General features: G+C 50.5%; 1 protein-coding gene across 4 annotated transcripts in view; it reads right to left on the bottom strand.

Annotated features, from left to right (window-relative positions):
* The window catches only part of tnni3k (TNNI3 interacting kinase), a 101,454-nt gene extending 83,665 nt beyond the window's left edge, over positions 1–17,789 (bottom strand). For 3 of the 4 annotated variants that reach the window (XM_070886473.1, XM_070886474.1, XM_070886476.1), the window contains exons 1-4: positions 17,651–17,789; positions 13,737–13,845; positions 6,558–6,643; positions 4,628–4,725 (exon numbers count right to left, since the gene is read on the bottom strand). In XM_070886473.1, coding sequence (XP_070742574.1) covers positions 4,628–4,725; positions 6,558–6,643; positions 13,737–13,845; positions 17,651–17,690 — 333 coding nt within the window. In that variant the 5' untranslated portion in view covers positions 17,691–17,789. Of the gene's footprint in view, positions 1–4,627; positions 4,726–6,557; positions 6,644–13,736; positions 13,846–17,650 lie in introns of those variants that run through there. The other variant, XM_070886475.1, reaches the window with a different exon arrangement.
* Between the last annotated feature and the right edge of the window lie 465 nt (positions 17,790–18,254).

Here is an 18,254-nt window from a genome sequence, read left to right as displayed (position 1 = left end):
AGATGGTGGTTGAAATCAACGAAGATGAGAAGTCGCTGGGTGCAGAGGCTGAGGGAGGAAAGCAGTGAGGATATATCAGTAATAAACTTTTTATTGTGCTTGGGTGGGCGGTAGAGAAGCAGAATTTTAAATGAGAGATGAGAGGGGTGGAATAAGGTGAGATGTTCAAAGGAGGAAAAGGTGCCGGAGGTATCTTGGTCTTTATTGCAAAGGGGATGGAGTATAAAAGCAGGGAAGTTTTGCTACAGTTATACAGGGTATTGGTGCGACCAAACCTGGAATACTGCGTGCAATTTTGGTTTCCATATTTACGAAAGTATATACTTGCTTTGGAGGCAGTTCAGAGAAGGTTCACTCAGTTGATTCCGGGGATGAGGGGGTTGACTTATGAGGAAAGGTTGAGTAGGTTGGGCCTCTACTCATTGGAATTCAGAAGAATGAGAGGTGAACTTATCGAAACGTGTAAGATTATGAGGGGGCTTGACAAGGTGGATGCAGAGGATGTTTCCACTGATGGGGGAGACTAGAACTAGAGGGCATAATCTTAGAATAAGGGGCCGGCCATTTAAAACTGAGATGAGGAGAAATTTCTTCTCTCAGAGAGTTGTAAATCTGTGGAATTCACTGCCTCAGAGAGCTGTGGAAGCTGGGACATTGAATAAATTTATGACAGAAATAGACATGTTCTTAAATGATAAGGGGATAAGGGGGTTATGGGGAGCGGGCAGGGAAGTGGACCTGAGTCCATGATCAGATCAGCCAGGATCTTATTGAATGGTGGAGCAGACTCGAGGGGCCGTATGGCCTACTCCTGCTCCTATTCCTTATGATCTTGTGAGCAGCGGGACAGACCAAGGTGGGATTTGCTGATGAGAGCTATACTGCCATCACGGGGCAAGTGGTGGAAGGTATAGCCAGGCGGGGAGGCCTTCCGTCAGCACCATGATGTCGATGCCATCGTCCACGATAGGCTCGTGGATGGGAAGGGCGTTGTTCGCAAGTGAATGGATGTTCTGGAGGGCGATGCGGAGAGGGTCAGTGGAGGTTGCTGTTATGTATGTAAACCTGTAAATACCATGTCTAACCACCAGAGGGCTTATCCCCTGGAGTCCCAAGGGATCCCACAATCCCTTGGGAGCACCTATATATAAGGAGGCCTCACAGGCAGGAGAGGCACTCTGAGATCTGTAATGAAGGACTACGGTCACACCTTACTTTGAGCTTACAGTATCTCGTCTGACTCTTTATTCAAGATGTAACAGTTGCCCCACTGCCAGCGTCCACAGAGTCAGCGCTGGGGGGGGGGGGGGGGGGGGAAGCGGGGGTGAGTGGGATGGGGAGAAGATGGGCAAGGTTAGCCCCCAGTGGCCGTGCTGGGCGAGAGAGTAGGATGGGACAGTTGGAGTTAAGCCTCACAGCTCAAATTCTCCAGTCCAGGCAACTTCCTAGTAAATCTCCTTTGCACCCTCTCCAGTGGAATCACATATTTCCTGTAATGCGGTGACTAGAACTGCACGCAGTACTCTAGCTGTGACCTAACCAAAGTTTCATACATTTCAAGCATTACATCCCTGCTCTTGTATTCTATGCCTTGGCTTATAAAGGCAAGCATTCTATATGCTTTCTTAACCACCTTATCTACCTGGCCTGCTACCTTCAGGGATCTGTGGACCTGCACTCCAAGGCCCCTTTGTTCCTCTACACTTTTCAGTGTGGTACCATTTAATGTGTAATCCCTTGCCTTGTTAGCCCTCCCCAAATGCATTACCTCACACTTCTCCAGATTGAATTCCATTTGCCACTGTTCTGCCCACCTGACCAGTACATTGATATCTTCCTGCAGTCCACAGCTTTCTTCTTCATTATCAACCACACAGCCGATTTTTGTATCTCTGCAAACTTCTTAATCATACCCCTTACATTCAAGTCTAAATAACTGATATATACAACAAAAAGCAAGGTACCGAGTACTGAGCCCTGCGGGTCCCCACTCACTCGAAACATCCTTCCAGTCACAAAAATACCCACCAACCATTACCCTGTGCTTCCTGCCTCTGAGCTAATTTTGGATCCAACTTGCCACTTTACCCTGGATCCCGTGGGTTTCTACTTTCATAACCAGTCTGCCAGGCTAACATCATGAGCCTTGCTAAAATCCATATACATTACATCAAGCGCACTACCCTCATCGACCCTCTTTGTTAATTCCTCAGAAAATTCAATCAAATTAGTCAGACACAATCTTCCCTTAACTCCGTCCAGGTGAAACAGCGATTTACTTGTACTTCTTTCAATTTAGTATACGGTATTCGCTGCTCGCGATGTGGTCTCCTCTACATTGGGGAGACCAAGCGCAGATTGGATGACTGCTTTGTGGAACACCTCCGTTCAGTCCGTAACCGTGACCCTGAGCTTCCGGTCGCCTGTCACTTTAATTCTCCGTTCCACTTCCACTCTGACCTCTCCGTCCTCGGCCTCCTGCACTGTTCCAATGAAGCTCAACGCAAGCTCGAGGAACAGCACCTCATCTTTCGATTAGGCACTTTACGGCGCAGATTCATCAGAATGATACCGGGGCTAAAAGGGTTAAATTATGAGTACAGGTGGCATAGACTGGGCTTGTATTCCCTTGAGTTTAGAAAATTAAGGGGTGATCTAATTGAGGTGATTAAGACGGTAAAAGGGTTTTGACAGGGTAGTCAAAGAGAAACTATTTTCTCTGGTGGGGGAGTCCAGAACAAGGGGGCAATAACCCTAAAATCAGAGCCAGGCCGTTCAGGGGTGATGTTAGGAAGCACTTCTTCACACAAAGGGCAGTGGGAATCTGGAACTCTCTCCCCCAAATAGCTGGGGATCAACTGAAAATTTCAAAACTGAGATTGAGATTTTTGTTCGGTAAGGGTATTGAGGGTTGTGAAACCAAGGTGAGTAGCTAGGTTTAAGATACAGATCAGCCATGATCTAATTGGATGGGGGAACAGGCTTGAGAGTCTGAATAGCTTCCCTCTGTTGCTATGTTACACATTTTTCACAAATGAGGGAGCAGTGTGTGGCGGCCCAGCCTGGCCCGGAAATCGGTGTAGTCCCAGCCTGCAACACCATCAGCAGGCCGGGGCCACTGGAGGGAGCAGCGTGTGGTGGCATACCACTGCAGGGAGCTAGGTCGCTGATTGCAGTGCGGACAGGCACAGCAGGAGGGGCGACGGAACAGCAATAGCCCGTAGATGGGAGTGATTGGGGCCCAGGAGTGGCGTGAATCTGGGGCCCAGAAGAGGCGAGGTGCCCAGGGGCAGCACAGGCCAGCCCACACTGCGATATGTGTGCGCACTAGGTACGTGCAGCAGAGCTGGTCTCCAGTCATTTTGGGTAACCCTTGCCACTGGACCAAGACCTCGCTCTGTCAAGCGCGTGTGGTGGCTGGTGTGCAACGGTCACTCCAAATTTGCGGGTGACACTAAGTTGGGTGGCAGTGTGAGCTGCGAGGAGGATGCTGTGAGGCTGCAGAGCGACTTGGATAGGTTAGGTGAGTGGGCAAATGCATGGCAGATGAAGTATAATGTTGATAAATGTGAGGTTATCCACTTTGGTGGTAAAAACAGAGAGACAGACAATTATCTGAATGGTGACAGATTAGGAAAAGGGGAGGTGCAACGAGACCTGGGTGTCATGGTACATCAGTCATTGAAGGTTGGCATGCAGGTACAGCAGGCGGTTAAGAAAGCAAATGGCATGTTGGCCTTCATAGCAAGGGGATTTGAGTACAGGGGCAGGGAGGTGTTGCTACAGTTGTACAGGGCATTGGTGAGGCCACACCTGGAGTATTGTGTACAGTTTTGGTCTCCTAACCTGAGGAAGGACATTCTTGCTATTGAGGGAGTGCAGCGAAGGTTCACCAGACTGATTCCCGGGATGGCGGGACTGACCTATCAAGAAAGACTGGATCAACTGGGCTTGTATTCACTGGAGTTCAGAAGAATGAGAGGGGACCTCATAGAAACATTTAAAATTCTGACGGGGTTAGACAGGTTAGATGCAGGAAGAATGTTCCCAATGTTGGGGAAGTCCAGAACCAGAGGTCACAGTCTAAGGATAAGGGGTAAGCCATTTAGGACCGAGATGCGGAGGAACTTCTTCACCCAGAGAGTGGTGAACCTGTGGAATTCTCTACCACAGAAAGTTGTTGAGGCCAATTCACTAAATATATTCAAAAAGGAGTTAGATGAGGTCCTTACTACTAGGGGGATCAAGGGGTATGGCGAGAAAGCAGGAATGGGGTACTGAAGTTGAATGTTCAGCCATGAACTCATTGAATGGCGGTGCAGGCTCGAAGGGCCGAATGGCCTACTCCTGCACCTATTTTCTATGTTTCTATGTTTCTATGTTAAAAAAATCCACGCACAGGCATCTTCCACTCTTCGGGATGTAGTTCAGTATCTGGAATATTAGGTCCTTCATTGAAACACCTGTGAACTCATTCCTTTTTGGCGTAGAAGCAAGTCATCCTCATTTCGAGGGACTGCGTATGATTTTCACGTCACAATGTTAAGCATAAAGAAAGCAATTTAAATCCCTCTGGAGCGGATGAGGCTCCGGGATATTGCTCCATTCATTGTCAACTCACACTCACCTTGAACGCAGCCAGATGCAGTGCCGTGAATCCATTCCTGGTGAGCCTCGATGGCCGAAGGCCTTTCAGCATCAAGGTCCTGATATGGGCCTTATTACCTTTAATGAACAACAGCTTGTATTGAGATATCGGGTACAGCAGCATAGCGGTTATGTTACTGGACTAGTAATCCAGAGGCCTGAACTGATAATCCAGGGACGTGAGTTCAAATCCCAACCATGGCAGTTTGTGAATTTAAATTCAGTTCATTAAATAAATCTGGAATTCAAAGCTGGTCTCGATAAAAGGGAGCCTGACGCTATCGGGTTGTCATCAAAACCCAACCGATTCACCAATATGCTCCCTTTAGAAACATAGAAACATAGAAAATAGGTGCAGGAGTAGGCCATTCGGTCCTTCGAGCCTGCACCGCCATTCAATGAGTTCATGGCTGAACATGCAACTTCAGTACCCCATTCCTGCTTTCTCAGGGAAGGAAACTTGCTGCCCTTACCCTGTCTGGGCCGATATATGACTCCAGACCCTCTGAAGTTGTCTAGCAAGATGCTCTGTTGCCACACAAAAAAGTCACCACATGGACTGCAGTGGTTCAAGGAGGCGGCTCACCATCACCTTCTCAAGGGGCAATTAGGGATGGGCAATAAATGCCGGCCTTGCCAGCGCTGCCCAGATCCCATGAATGAATAAATTGAAAAAATAAACATCATGAACAGACCATCCTGGGGGGGGTTACAGAGTCAAACAGACAGCCTGACGTCAACTCGGCACATTACTGTCTACCAATCAGATCTAGGATTTGAGATTGGGAGTACCCTTCATTGGGAATGTTCAACTCTCAACAATAACTGGCATTTATATAGTGCCCTGTTATAAAGCCTTTACAAAAGCTGTGTCCAATTCTGCGCTCCGCACTTTAGGAAGGATGTCAAGGCCTTGGAGAGGGTGCAGAGGAGATTTACTGGAATGGTTCCAGGGATGAGGGACTTCAGTTATGTGGGGAGACTGGAGAAGCTGGGGTTGTTCTCCTTAGAGCAGAGAAGGTTAAGATTTAATGGAGGTGTTCAAAACCATGAAGGCTTTTGATCGAGTAAATAAGGAGACACTGTTTCCTGTGGCAGGAGGGTCGGTAACCAGAGGACACAGATTGAAGGTGATCGGCAAAAGACCCAGAGGGGAGATGGGGAGAGTTTATTTACGCAGTGAGTTATTGTGATCGGGAACGCGCTGCCTGAAAGGGCGGTGGGAGCAGATTCAATAGTAACTTTCAAGAGGGAATTGGATAAATACTGGAAGGGGACATATTTGCCAGGCTGTGCGGAAAGAGCGGGGAGTGGGACTGATTGGATCTCTCTGTCACAGAGCCAGCACAGGCACGATGGGCCAAATGGCCTCTTTCTGTGCTATATGATTCGATCAATCTAGGAAAATACTTCAAAGGAGCATCATTAGATATGTTTTGAAACTGATCCACATAAGGAGATATTAGGATAGGCGAGGTAGGTTTTAAGGAGCATCTTAGAGGAGGAGAGAGACGGCGAGAGGTTTAGGGAGGGAGTTCCAGAGCTTGGGGCCCAGGCAGCTAAAGGCACGGCCGCCAATGATGGAGTGAAGGAAATCGGGGGATGCGCAAGAGGCCAGAATTGGAGGAGCGCAGAGATCTCGGAGGGTTGTAGGGCTGGAGGAGGTTACAGAGATAGGGAGGGGCGAGGCCACGGAGGGATTTGAATACGTGGATGAGAATTTTAAAATCGAGGTGTTGCCGGACCCTGACACCATGTAGGTCAGCGAGCACAGGGGTGATAGATGAGCGGGACTTGGTGTGAGTTAGGACATGGGCAGCAGAGTTTTGGATGAGCTAAGTTTACATAGGGTGGTAGGCAGGACGCCCACCAGGAGAGCATTGGAATAGTTGAGTCTGGAGGTAACTCACCATCACAAATGCAGCAGAGATGAAGGAGAGATAACCCATTCTTTGTCCGGTAGTTCATATTTACTTTACTGAAAGCTTCGTCTGAACTGGAAAGAAAAATATTTGCCAGGATTCAACACAGCATCAAATGAAATCACAGCGCAAAAAATGTAATTTGTTTTATTTACGAATGAAACATGTGTCCTTATCTTTGCTTCCATAGTGTGAGGTGGTATATTTTGGTAGGATGAATAAGGAGGCCACATACTGCTTGGAAAATAAACATAGAAACATAGAAAATAGGTGCAGGAGTAGGCCATTCAGCCCTTCGAGCCTGCACCGCCATTCAATATGATCATGGCTGATCATGCAACCTCAGTACCCTATTCCTGCTTTCTCTCCATACCCCTTGATCCCTTTGAGGGGCCTCATCTAACTCCCTCTTGAATATATCCAAGGAACTGGACTCCACAACTTTCTGTGGTAGAGAATTCCACAGGTTCACCACTCTCTCGGTGAAAAGGTTTCTCCTCATCTCGGTCCTTTATGACTTCCCCCTTATCCTTAGACTGTGACCCCTGGTTCTGGACTTCCCCAACATCGGGAATATTCTTCCTGTATCTAACCTGTCCAATCCCGTCAGAATTTTATATGTTTTTATGAGATCCCCTCTCATTCTTCTAAATTCGAGTGAGTATAAGCCAGTCTTTCTTCATATGTCAGTCCTGCCATCCCGGGAATTAGTCTGGTGAACCTTCGCTGCACTCATAAGAACATAAGAACATAAGAATTAGGAACAGGAGTAGGCTATCTAGCCCCTCGAGCCTGCTCTGCCATTCAACAAGATCATGGCTGATCTGGCCGTGGACTCAGCTCCACTTACCCGCCCGCTCCCCATAACCTTTAATTCCCTTATTGGTTAAAAATTTATCTATCTGTGACTTGAATACATTCAATGAGCTGGCCTCAACTGCTTCCTTGGGCAGAGAATTCCACAGATTCACAACCCTCTGGGAGAAGACATTCCTTCTCAACTCGGTTTTAAATTGGCGCCCCCGTATTTTGAGGCTGTGCCCCCTAGTTCTTGTCTCCCTGACCAGTGGAAACAACCTCTCTGCCTCTATCTTGTCTATCCCTTTCATTATTTTAAATGTTTCTATAAGATCACCCCTCATCCTTCTGAACTCCACCGAGTAAAGACCCAGTCTACTCAATCTATCATCATAAGGTAACCCCCTCATCTCCGGAATCAGCCTAGTGAATCGTCTCTGTACCCCCTCCAAAGCTAGTATATCCTTCCTTAAGTAAGGTGACCAAAACTGCATGCAGTACTCCAGGTGCGGCCTCACCAATACCCTATACAGTTGCAGAAGGACCTCCCTGCTTTTGTACTCCATCCCTCTCGCAATGAAGGCCAACATTCCATTCGCCTTCCTGATTACCTGCTGCACCTGCAAACTAACTTTTTGGGATTCATGCACAAGGACCCCCAGGTCCCTCTGCACCGCAGCATGTTGTAATTTCTCCCCATTCAAATAATATTCCCCTTTCCTGTTTTTTTTCCCAAGGTGGATGACCTCACATTTTCCGACATTGTATTCCATCTGCCAAACCTTAGCCCATTCGCTTAACCTATCTAAATCTCTTTGCAGCCTCTCTGTGTCCTCTACACAACCCGCTTTCCCACTAATCTTTGTGTCATCTGCAAATTTTGTTACACTACACTCTGTCCCCTCTACCAGGTCATCGATGTATATTGTAAACAGTTGTGGTCCCAGCACCGATCCCTGTGGCACACCACTAACCACCGATTTCCAACCCGAAAAGGACCCATTTATCCCGACTCTCTGCTTTCTGTTAGCCAGCCAATTCTCTATCCATGCTAATACATTTCCTCTGACTCCGGGTACCTTTATCTTCTGCAGTAACCTTTTGTGTGGGACCTTATCGAATGCCTTTTGGAAATCTAAATACACCACATCCATCGGTACACCTTTATCCACCATTCTCGTTATATCCTCAAAGAGCAATAGTAAGCACGTCCTTCTTCAGATTAGGAGACCAAAACTGCACACAATGCTCAAGGTGTGGTCTCATCAAGGCCCTGTACAATTGCAGTAAGACCTCCCTGACCCTGTACTCAAATCCTCTCGCTATGAAGGCCAGCATGCCATTTGCTTTCTTCACCGCCTGCTGTACCTGCATGCCTACCTTCAGTGACTGATGTACCATGACACCCAGGTCTCTTTGCACCTCCCCTTTTACTAATCTGTCACCATTCAGATAATAATCTGCCTTCCTGTTTTTGCCACCAAAGTGGATAACCTCACATTTATCTATATTATACTGCATCTGTCATGCATTTGCCCATTCATCTAACCTGTTCAAGTCACCCTGCAGCCTCTTTGCATCCTCCTCACAGCTCACACTGCCACCCAGCTTAGTGTTATCTGCAAACTTGGAGATATTACATTCAATTCCTTCGTCTAAATCATGAATGTATATTATAAATAGCTGGGATCCCAGCACTGAATCCTGCGGCACCCCACTAGTTCTCTATCCACGTCAATACATTACCCCCAATGACATGTGCCTTAATTTTGCACCTTAATCTCTTGTGTGGGACCTTGTCAAAAGCTTTTGAAAGTCCAAATGCACCACATCCACTGGTTTCCCTTATCCACTCTACTCGTTACATCCTCAGAAAAATCTAGAAGATTTGTCAAGCATGATTTCCCTTTCATAAATCCATGCTGACTTGGACCGATCCTGTCACTGCTTTCCAAATGCGCTGCTATTACATCTTTAACAATTGATTCCAGCATTTTCCCCACCACCGATGTCAGGCTAACCAGTCTATAATTCACTGTTTTCTCTCTCCCTCCTTTTTTAAAAAGTGGGGTTACTTTAGCTACCCTCCAATCCATAGGAACTGATCCAGAATCGATAGACTGTTGGAAAATGATCACCAATGCATCCACTATTTCTAGGGCCAGTTCCTTAAGTATTCTGGGATGCAGACTATCAGGCCCTGGGGATTTATCGGCTTTCAGTCCCACCAGTTTCCCTAACACCATTTCCTGACTAATAAGGATTTCCCTCAGTTCCTCCTTCCCGCTAGACTGTGTCTTCCTTGGTGAAGACAGAACCAAAGTATTTGTTCAATTAGTCTGCCATTTCCTTGTTCCCCATTATGAATTCACCTGATTCTGACTGCAAGGGGCCTACATTAGTTTTCACTAATCTTTTTGTCTTCACATATCTATAGAAGCTTTTGCAGTCAGTTTTTATGTTCCCGGCAAGATTCCCCTCATACTCTATTTTCCCCCTCTTAATTAAACACTTAGTCTTCCTCTGCTGAATTCTAAATGTCTCCCAGTCCTCAGGTTTGCTGCTTTTTCTGGCCAATTTATATGCCTCTTTCTTGGATTTAACACTATCCCTCATTTCCCTTGTTAGCCACGGTTGAGCCACCTTCCCTGTTTTATTTTTATGCCAGACAGGGATGAACAATAGTTGTAATTCATCCATGTGATCTTTAAATGTCTGCCATTGCCTATCCACCGTCAACCCTTTAAGTATAATTCGCCAGTCTATCCTAGCCAATTTACGTCTCATACCATCGAAGTCTAAATGGAGTAAAGGAGCAGAGGGGTTTGGGGTTATAGGGACACAGATCACTGCAATTAGCACCACTGTTTAATAAGGCCATACAAATTAAACAAAGCACTGTGGTTGATTTCTTGAGGGATAGAATTGAAAAGCAGAGAGGTTAGATTGTTTCACCACACTTGGAGTGCTGTGCAACTTTCTAGTCTCCATATTATAAAATGGATATAGAGGCACTGGAGAATGTAAATACAGATCAGGAAAGATTGGACAATCTGGGGCGCTATTCTCTAGAAAAGAGACAGTTGAGGGGTGACCCGATAGAGGTCTTTAAAATTATGAAAGAGTTCGATAGGGTTAGATGTGGAGGAGATGTTTCCACTTATGGGGGGAGACCAGAACGAGAGGCCATCAATATAAGATAGTCACTAATAAATCCAACGGGGAACTCAGGAGAAACTTCTTTACCCAGAGAGCGGTGAGAATGTGGAACTCGCTGCCACAGGGAAGGGTTGAGGTGAATAGTATCGATGCTTTAAGTGGATGCTGGATAAACACATGAGGGAGAAAGGAATAGAAGGATATGGTGATAGGGTGAGATGGAGAGGGGTGGGAGGGGGCTGGTGTGGAGCATAAACCCCGGCACGGAGCGGTGGGGCATAAACCCCGGCACGGAGCGGTGGGACATAAACCCCGGCACGGAGCGGTGGAGCATAAACCCCGGCACGGAGCGGTGGGGCCTGTTATTGTGCTGTAAATATGATATCATTCTTTGTAATACTTTCTCCCATTCCCCTCCTGAAGGAGCTGATTCTCTTAAATGGAAGATGGTAATTTTACTGTACCCTGCACAAGTGCCCATTACTCACGCGACACTGACTATTTCAACATCCCGTGCAAGGCGATGGTGCCCTCGCCTAAACCCCCCGGTACCCTGGCCACTGTCCCCGGCTGAACCAGACTGTTCGCAACATTGCCGCTCTATTCAACCCTGAGCTGAGCATCTGACCCCATAATCCTCTCTGCCACAAAGACCGACCACTTCCACCTCTGTATCATCATCATAGGCAGTCCCTCAAAGCGAGGATGACTTGCTTCCACGTCAAAAAGGGATGAGTTCACGGGTGTTTCAATGAAGTACCTAATATTCCAGGTCCCAAACTACACCCTGAAGGGTGGAAGATGCCTGTGCGTGGATTTTTTTAACGTGGGGTGACCGTTGCACACCAGCCACCACACGGGCTTGACAGAGCTAGGTCTTGGTCCAGTGGCAAGGATTACCCAGGATGACTGGAGACCTGCTCTGCTGCACAGACCTAGTGCGCACACATATCGCAGTGTGGGCTGGGCCCATGCTGCCCCAGGGCCCTCGCCTTTCCTGGGCCCCGGACTCACGCCTCTCCTGGGCCCCGGTCACTTCCCTCTACAGTCTCTTGCCGCTCCTTCGTCCCTCCTGCTGTGCCTGCCCGCGCTGCAGTCAGCGACCTGGCATCCCAGCCGTCGCCCTCCTGCAGCAACACGTGCTGCTCCCTGCAGTGGTCCCGGCCTACTGATGGTCTTGCAGGCTGGGACCGCGCCGATTTCCAGGCCGGGCCGCTGCACGCTGCTCCCTCCAATGGCCCCGGCCTGCTGATGTTACACCTCTGTAACATCGCCTGTCTCCGCCCCTGCCTCAGCCCATCTGCTGCTGAAACCCTCATCCATGCCTCTGTCCCCTCCAGACTCAACTATTCCAATGCTCTCTTGACCAGCCTCCCACTTTACACCATCAGCTCAACCAAAACTCTGCTGTCCATATCCTAACTCGCACCATGTCCCATTCACCCATCATCCTTGTCACCTTATCGTAGAATGAGACAGCACAGAAGGAGGCCATTCAGCCCATCGTGCCTGCTCTGTGAAAGAGCTATCCAGTTCGTCCCACTCCCCCCGCTCTTTCCCCACAGCCCGACAAATATTTCCTTTCCAAGTATTTATCCAATTCCCGTTTGAAAGTTACTATTGAATCTGCTCCCACTGCCCTTTCAGGCAGCGCGTTCCCGATCACAACAACTCGCTGTGTAAATAAACTCTCCTCTCCCGCTCTGGTCCTTTTACCAATTACCTTCAGTCTTTGTCCCTCTGGTTCCTGACCCTCCTGCCACTGGAAACAGTTTTTCATTATTTGCTCGATCAAAACCCCTTGTAATTTTGAACACTTCAAAATCTCCCCTCCTAGGCCCCTTGGCAATGCTTCTGACCAGAACCCACTCATGGTCTTAGGAACAGCTTCATTGACAGCATATACCGTTCCCAACCATTGGCCATGATTCCCCACGGATTGAGTTACCAGGGTCAGCTCCCAGGCCACTCGCAGTCAATGGATCTGGGATTACGTGGAACCCAGTGATGTCATGAAGCAGCCGAGCACAACAACCTTATATCGCGCCTGTAACATAGTAAAACGTCCCAAGGCGCTTCACAGGAGTATTATCAGACAAAAACTGACACCGTGTCACTTAAGGAGATATCAGGACAGGTCACCAAAAACTTGGTCAAAGAGGTAGGTTTTAAGGAGCGTCTTAAAGGAGGAGAGAGAGGAAGAGAGGTGGAGAGGTTTAGGGAGGGAATTCCAGAGCTTGGGGCCCAGGCAGCTGAAGGCACGGCCACCAAAGGTGGAGTGATGAAAACTGGGAATGGACAAGAGGCCAGAAATGGAGATGCACAGAGATCTCGGCGGGCTGTGGGGCAAGAGGATGTTGCAGAGACAGCGAGAGGCGAGGCCATGGAAGGATTTGAACACAAAGATGAGAATTTTAAAATCGAGGTGTTGCCGGACCGGGAGGCAATGTAGGTCGGCGAGCACAGGGAGTGATGGGTGAGTGGGACTGGGTGTGAGTTAGGACACGGGGCAGCGAGCACAGGGGGTGATGGGTGAGCGGGTCTGGGTGTGAGTTAGGACACGGGGCAGTGAGCACAGGGGGTGATGGGTGAGCGGGACTGGGTGTGAGTTAGGACATGGGGCAGTGAGCACAGGGGGTGATGGGTGAGCGGGACTGGGTGTGAGTTAGGACACGGGGCAGTGAGCACAGGGGGTGATGGGTGAGCGGGACTGGGCGTGAGTTAGGACATGGGGCAGTGAGCACAGCGGGTGATGGGTGAGTGGGACTCGGTGTGAGTTAGGACACGGGGCAGCGAGCACATGGGGTGATGGGTGAGCGGGACTGGGTGTGAGTTAGGACACGGGGCAGCGAGCACAGGGGGTGATGGGTGAGCGGGACTGGGTGCGAGTTAAGACACGGGCAGCAGAACTTTGGACGTTTTGAAGTTTACGGAAGGTGGAAGATGGGAGGCCAGCCAGGAATGCGTTGGAATAGTCGAGTCTGGAGGTAACAAAGGCATGGATGAGGATTTCAGCAGCTGATGAGCTGAGGCAGGGGTGGAAATGGGCGATGTTACGGCGGTGGTAGTAGACGGTCTTTGATGATGGAGAGGACATAGGGTCGGAAGCTCAGCTCAGGGGCAAATGGAACTCCAAGGTAACCAGGGATGACGCCCGCTTCGTAAAAACACTGAAAAAATTCAAAACAGTGTCCGCCTTTTCCTCCTCACCTGAAAACGTGCTTGAGTTCGAGAAGCTCGCTGTCTTTAATACATAGATCGTCCTCGAGTTTCTCGATCACCACAGCGTAAGATTCACTCACTTTCTTCTTCCATTCATCTGTCGGGAAACGGCACATTTTTATTTAAACTTCTTTTCTTCCCCCCCAGTTTACGCCCCCCCACAACCCCTTCCTTCTCCTTCCGAAGGCAGCGACTCCTTGCTGGGGTACAACATCCTGGGCACCAGTGACCTATGTACCTCACCTACGTGAGGGCAGTCTTCACCTATCGGCATGCACACTGAAGCCTAGATTCGTCAATCATAAAATCACACAGCGCAGGAGACCATTCGGCCCATCGTGCCTGTGACAGAGCGATCCAATTAGTCCCACTCCCCCTGCTCTTTCCCCCACGGCCCTGTAAATGTTTCCTTTTCAACTATTTGTCCAATTCTCGTTTGAAAGTTACTATTGAATCTGCTCCCACCGCCCTTTCAGGCAGCGCGTTCCCGATCACAACAACTCGCTGCGTAAATAAACTCTCCTCACCTACCCCTCTGGTTCTTTTGCCAATTACCCTCAATCTGTGTCCCCCTGGTTACCGACCCTCCTGCCATTAACACAGAAACATAGAAAATAGGTGCAGGAGCAGGCCATTCGGCCCTTCGATATGATCATGGCTGATCATGCAACCTCAGTACCCCATTCCTGCTTTCTCTCCATACCCCTTGATCCCTTTAGCTGTAAGGGCCACATCTAACTCCCTTTTGAATATATCTAACGAACTGGCCTCAACAACTTTCTGTGGTAGAGAATTCCACAGGTTCACAATTCTCTGAGTGAAAAAGTTTCTCCTCATCTCGGTCCTAAATGGCTTACCCCTTATCCTTAGACTGTGACCCCTGGTTCTGGATTTCCCCAACATCGGGAACATTCTTCCTGCATCTAACCTGTCCAATCCCGTCAAAATATTGGAAGCAGTTTCTCCAAATCTGCTCTATCAAAATTTTGAACGCTTCTACTAAGTCTCTCCTTAACCTCTCGAAGGAGAATAATCCCAGTTTCTCCAGTCTCTCCACATAACTGAAGTTCCCCATCCCGGATACCATTTTAGTAAATCACCTCTGCCCCCTCTCCAAGGCTTAATGATTTCACCCAATGAGAATCAGGGAAACCTGATTGGAGAAATCGAGCGAGGTCCATGATGCACTCTATGTCACATGACTACTTCCGAAACCTAAAACTTCAGGAGCCAGGAAACGCCCCCTACCCCTCGGAAAATCTTATTAACATATGTAAATTCATTTTCACTGTTCTAGATTAATGTATGCAAATATGTTCTCCCGGTTCCACATTAACATATGCAAATTAGCTCTCTGTTCTACATTAATGCACTGTCTGATAGATTCAATAGATGCCTTTAGAAGGGAATTCGGTAAATACTCAAAGGCAAAAAAATTGCAGGGATATGGGGAAAGAGCGGGGGAGTGGGACTGACTGGATCGCTCTTCAAAAGAGCCGGTGCAAACTCGGTGGGCTGAATGGCCTCGTTCTGTGCTGTATCATTGTATGATTAACATTTACAGGTTCGATCTCCAAAATCCAGAGTTCCGGAATCCAGAATGGTCCAGAATCTGGACACCGGGCCAATCCGTGGCGGGGTTGTCCAGAAACTGGAAAATGTTCCGATATCCGGATGCCCCCCCGCCTCGGCGAACCGACCTCGCCCCGGCCCCCCTCCCTCCCCTTTGTGGGGGCTGCCCGACCCCACTTACCTCGAGCCAGACAAGGAATTCCTCCTTGACGGCAGGGCCTCGCCCGAACACTTCCTCAGAGGTGGGGGTCCGCCCGAACACTTCCTCGGAGGTGGGGGTCCGCCCGAACACTTCCTCGGAGGTGGGGGCCCACCCGAACACTTCCTCGGAGGTGGGGCCCGCCCGAACACTTCCTCGGAGGTGGGGCCCGCCCGAACACTTCCTCGGAGGTGGGGCCCGCCCGAACACTTCCTCGGAGGTGGGGCCCGCCAGAACACTTACACTGAGGTGGGGGCCCGCCCGAACACTTCCTCGGAGGTGGGGGTCCGCCCGAACACTTCCTCGGAGGTGGGGCCCGCCAGAACACTTCCTCGGAGGTGGGGCCCGCCCGAACACTTCCTCGGAGGTGGGGCCCGCCCGAGCACTTCCTCGGAGGTGGGGGTCCGCCCGAACACTTCCTCGGAGGTGGGGGTCCGCCCGAACACTTCCTCGGAGGTGGGGGCCACCAGAACACTTCCTCGGAGGTGGGGGTCCGCCCGAATACTTCCTCGGAGGTGGGGCCCGCCCGAACACTTCCTCGGAGGTGGGGCCCGCCCGAACACTTCCTCGGAGGTGGGGGCCACCAGAACACTTCCTCGGAGGTGGGGGTCCGCCCGAACACTTCCTCGGAGGTGGGGGCCACCAGAACACTTCCTCGGCGGTGGGGGGCCCACCCAAACACTTCCTCGGAGGTGGGGGCCCGCCCGAACACTTCCTCGGAGGTGGGGGCCCCGCCAGAACACTTCCTCGGAGGTGGGGGCCCCGCCAGAACACTTCCTCGGAGGTGGGGCCCGCCCGAACACTTCCTCGGAGGTGGGGGCCACCAGAACACTTCCTCGGCGGTGGGGGGCCCACCCAAACACTTCCTCGGAGGTGGGGGCCCGCCCGAACACTTCCTCGGAGGTGGGGGCCCCGCCAGAACACTTCCTCGGAGGTGGGGGCCCCGCCAGAACACTTCCTCGGAGGTGGGGGCCCGCCCGAACACTTCCTCGGAGGTGGGGGCCCCGCCAGAACACTTCCTCGGAGGTGGGGCCCGCAAGAACACTTCCTCGGAGGTTGGGGCCCCGCCAGAACACTTCCTCGGAGGTGGGGGCCCCGCCAGAACACTTCCTCGGAGGTGGGGGCCCGCCCGAACACTTCCTCGGCGGTGGGGGCCACCAGAACACTTCCTCGGAGGTGGGGGTCCGCCCGAACACTTCCTCGGAGGTGGGGGCCCGCCCGAACACTTCCTCGGCGGTGGGGGCCACCAGAACACTTCCTCGGAGGTGGGGGCCCACCCAAACACTTCCTCGGAGGTGGGGGCCCGCCCGAACACTTCCTCGGAGGTGGGGGCCCGCCCGAACACTTCCTCTGAGGTGGGGGCCCGCCCGAACACTTCCTCGGAGGTGGGGGCCCGCCCGAACACTTCCTCGGAGGTGGGGGCCCGCCCGAACACTTCCTCGGAGGTGGGGGCCCGCCCGAACACTTCCTCGGAGGTGGGGGCCCGCCCGAACACTTCCTCGGCGTGGGGCCCCACTCGCCGACCCGAACAGCTCATCGCCGAGCACTCCCCTTCTCCCCTTCTCCCCCCCTCACCCCCACCCCTTTCTGACGTTCCGAAATCTGGAAATACCCGAACCTGGACTCGTGAGTTTCCGGACTCGTTCCGTCAGAAAGACGTTCCAAAATCTGGCAAAACGCAAAATCAGGAACGGCCTCGGTCCTGAGGATTCCAGATTCGGGACGCTGCACCTGTATAAATGAGCTCTCCCTGTTCTGCATTAACATATATAAATGAGCTCTCCGCACAACCCCCTGTGTTGCAGGGTGTAGGGTGCCCATTTATAATTAGACCCTTGAGAAATGGGTGTCACGGGTCAGCACAGAATGGCCATCAAACCTGGGACCAGAAAGCTCGGCCATTCAATGGAGAAAAAGCACCGAGCTGTCTGGGAGGGAGTAGTGAGGGGGTACTAAATATTAATAAGACATTACAGAAAGGCTTGGCCCGCCACACTGTCCAACACACTGGACAGAAAGCCTGGCATCTGCTTCACACACGGGACCAGCAAACTCAAGGACTCGCCTTCCTAAAATGACCGCTTTAATCTTCCCTTTCACATGAAATTGAGTCGCACAAAGGTTGCTTTACCCGTGCAGGTCTGGTTCGGCCTGGATTTGTAGTTCCCCATTGCGTTTCTTCTCCACGGTAACGTTGTTTGATGTCGGTTGTTAGAAAGCAGAATCTCACTCGCTCTCTCCCTGACAGTAAAAGTCTTTTCCTCGCTGTGACACTGCTGATAAACCCGGCTAAAAATAAACCTCATCTCAAACTGGAATGTTGGAATACAATAGCAGGACAAAACAAAGCTTCATCGCTTGGAACATGAGATCAAAGTGGCAGCTGGGGCCTGTCAAAGTATTAAAGTTATCCAGCAACACTTGCAGAGAATTACGTAGTATTTTCAGCACAGCAACAGGCCGCTGGCCCAACAAGTCCATGCCTGAATATATGCTCCTTTACCACACTCTGATCTTCATCTAAACTTCACCACCTTCAACATTCACTCCCTCCACCACCGGCGCCCCCTGGCTGCAGTGTGTACCATCTACAAGATGCACTGCAGCAACTCGCTAAGGCTTCTTCGGCAGCACCTCCCAAACCCGCGACCTCTACCACCTAGAAGGACAAGGGCAGCAGGTGCATGGGAACACCACCACCTCCACGTTCCCCTCCCAGTCACACACCATCCTGA

Source organism: Pristiophorus japonicus, chromosome 8, assembly GCF_044704955.1.
Source record: "Pristiophorus japonicus isolate sPriJap1 chromosome 8, sPriJap1.hap1, whole genome shotgun sequence".
In the NCBI taxonomy this organism is placed as follows: Eukaryota; Metazoa; Chordata; class Chondrichthyes; family Pristiophoridae; genus Pristiophorus; species Pristiophorus japonicus.
This window is presented reverse-complemented; position numbering and strand designations above follow the sequence as displayed.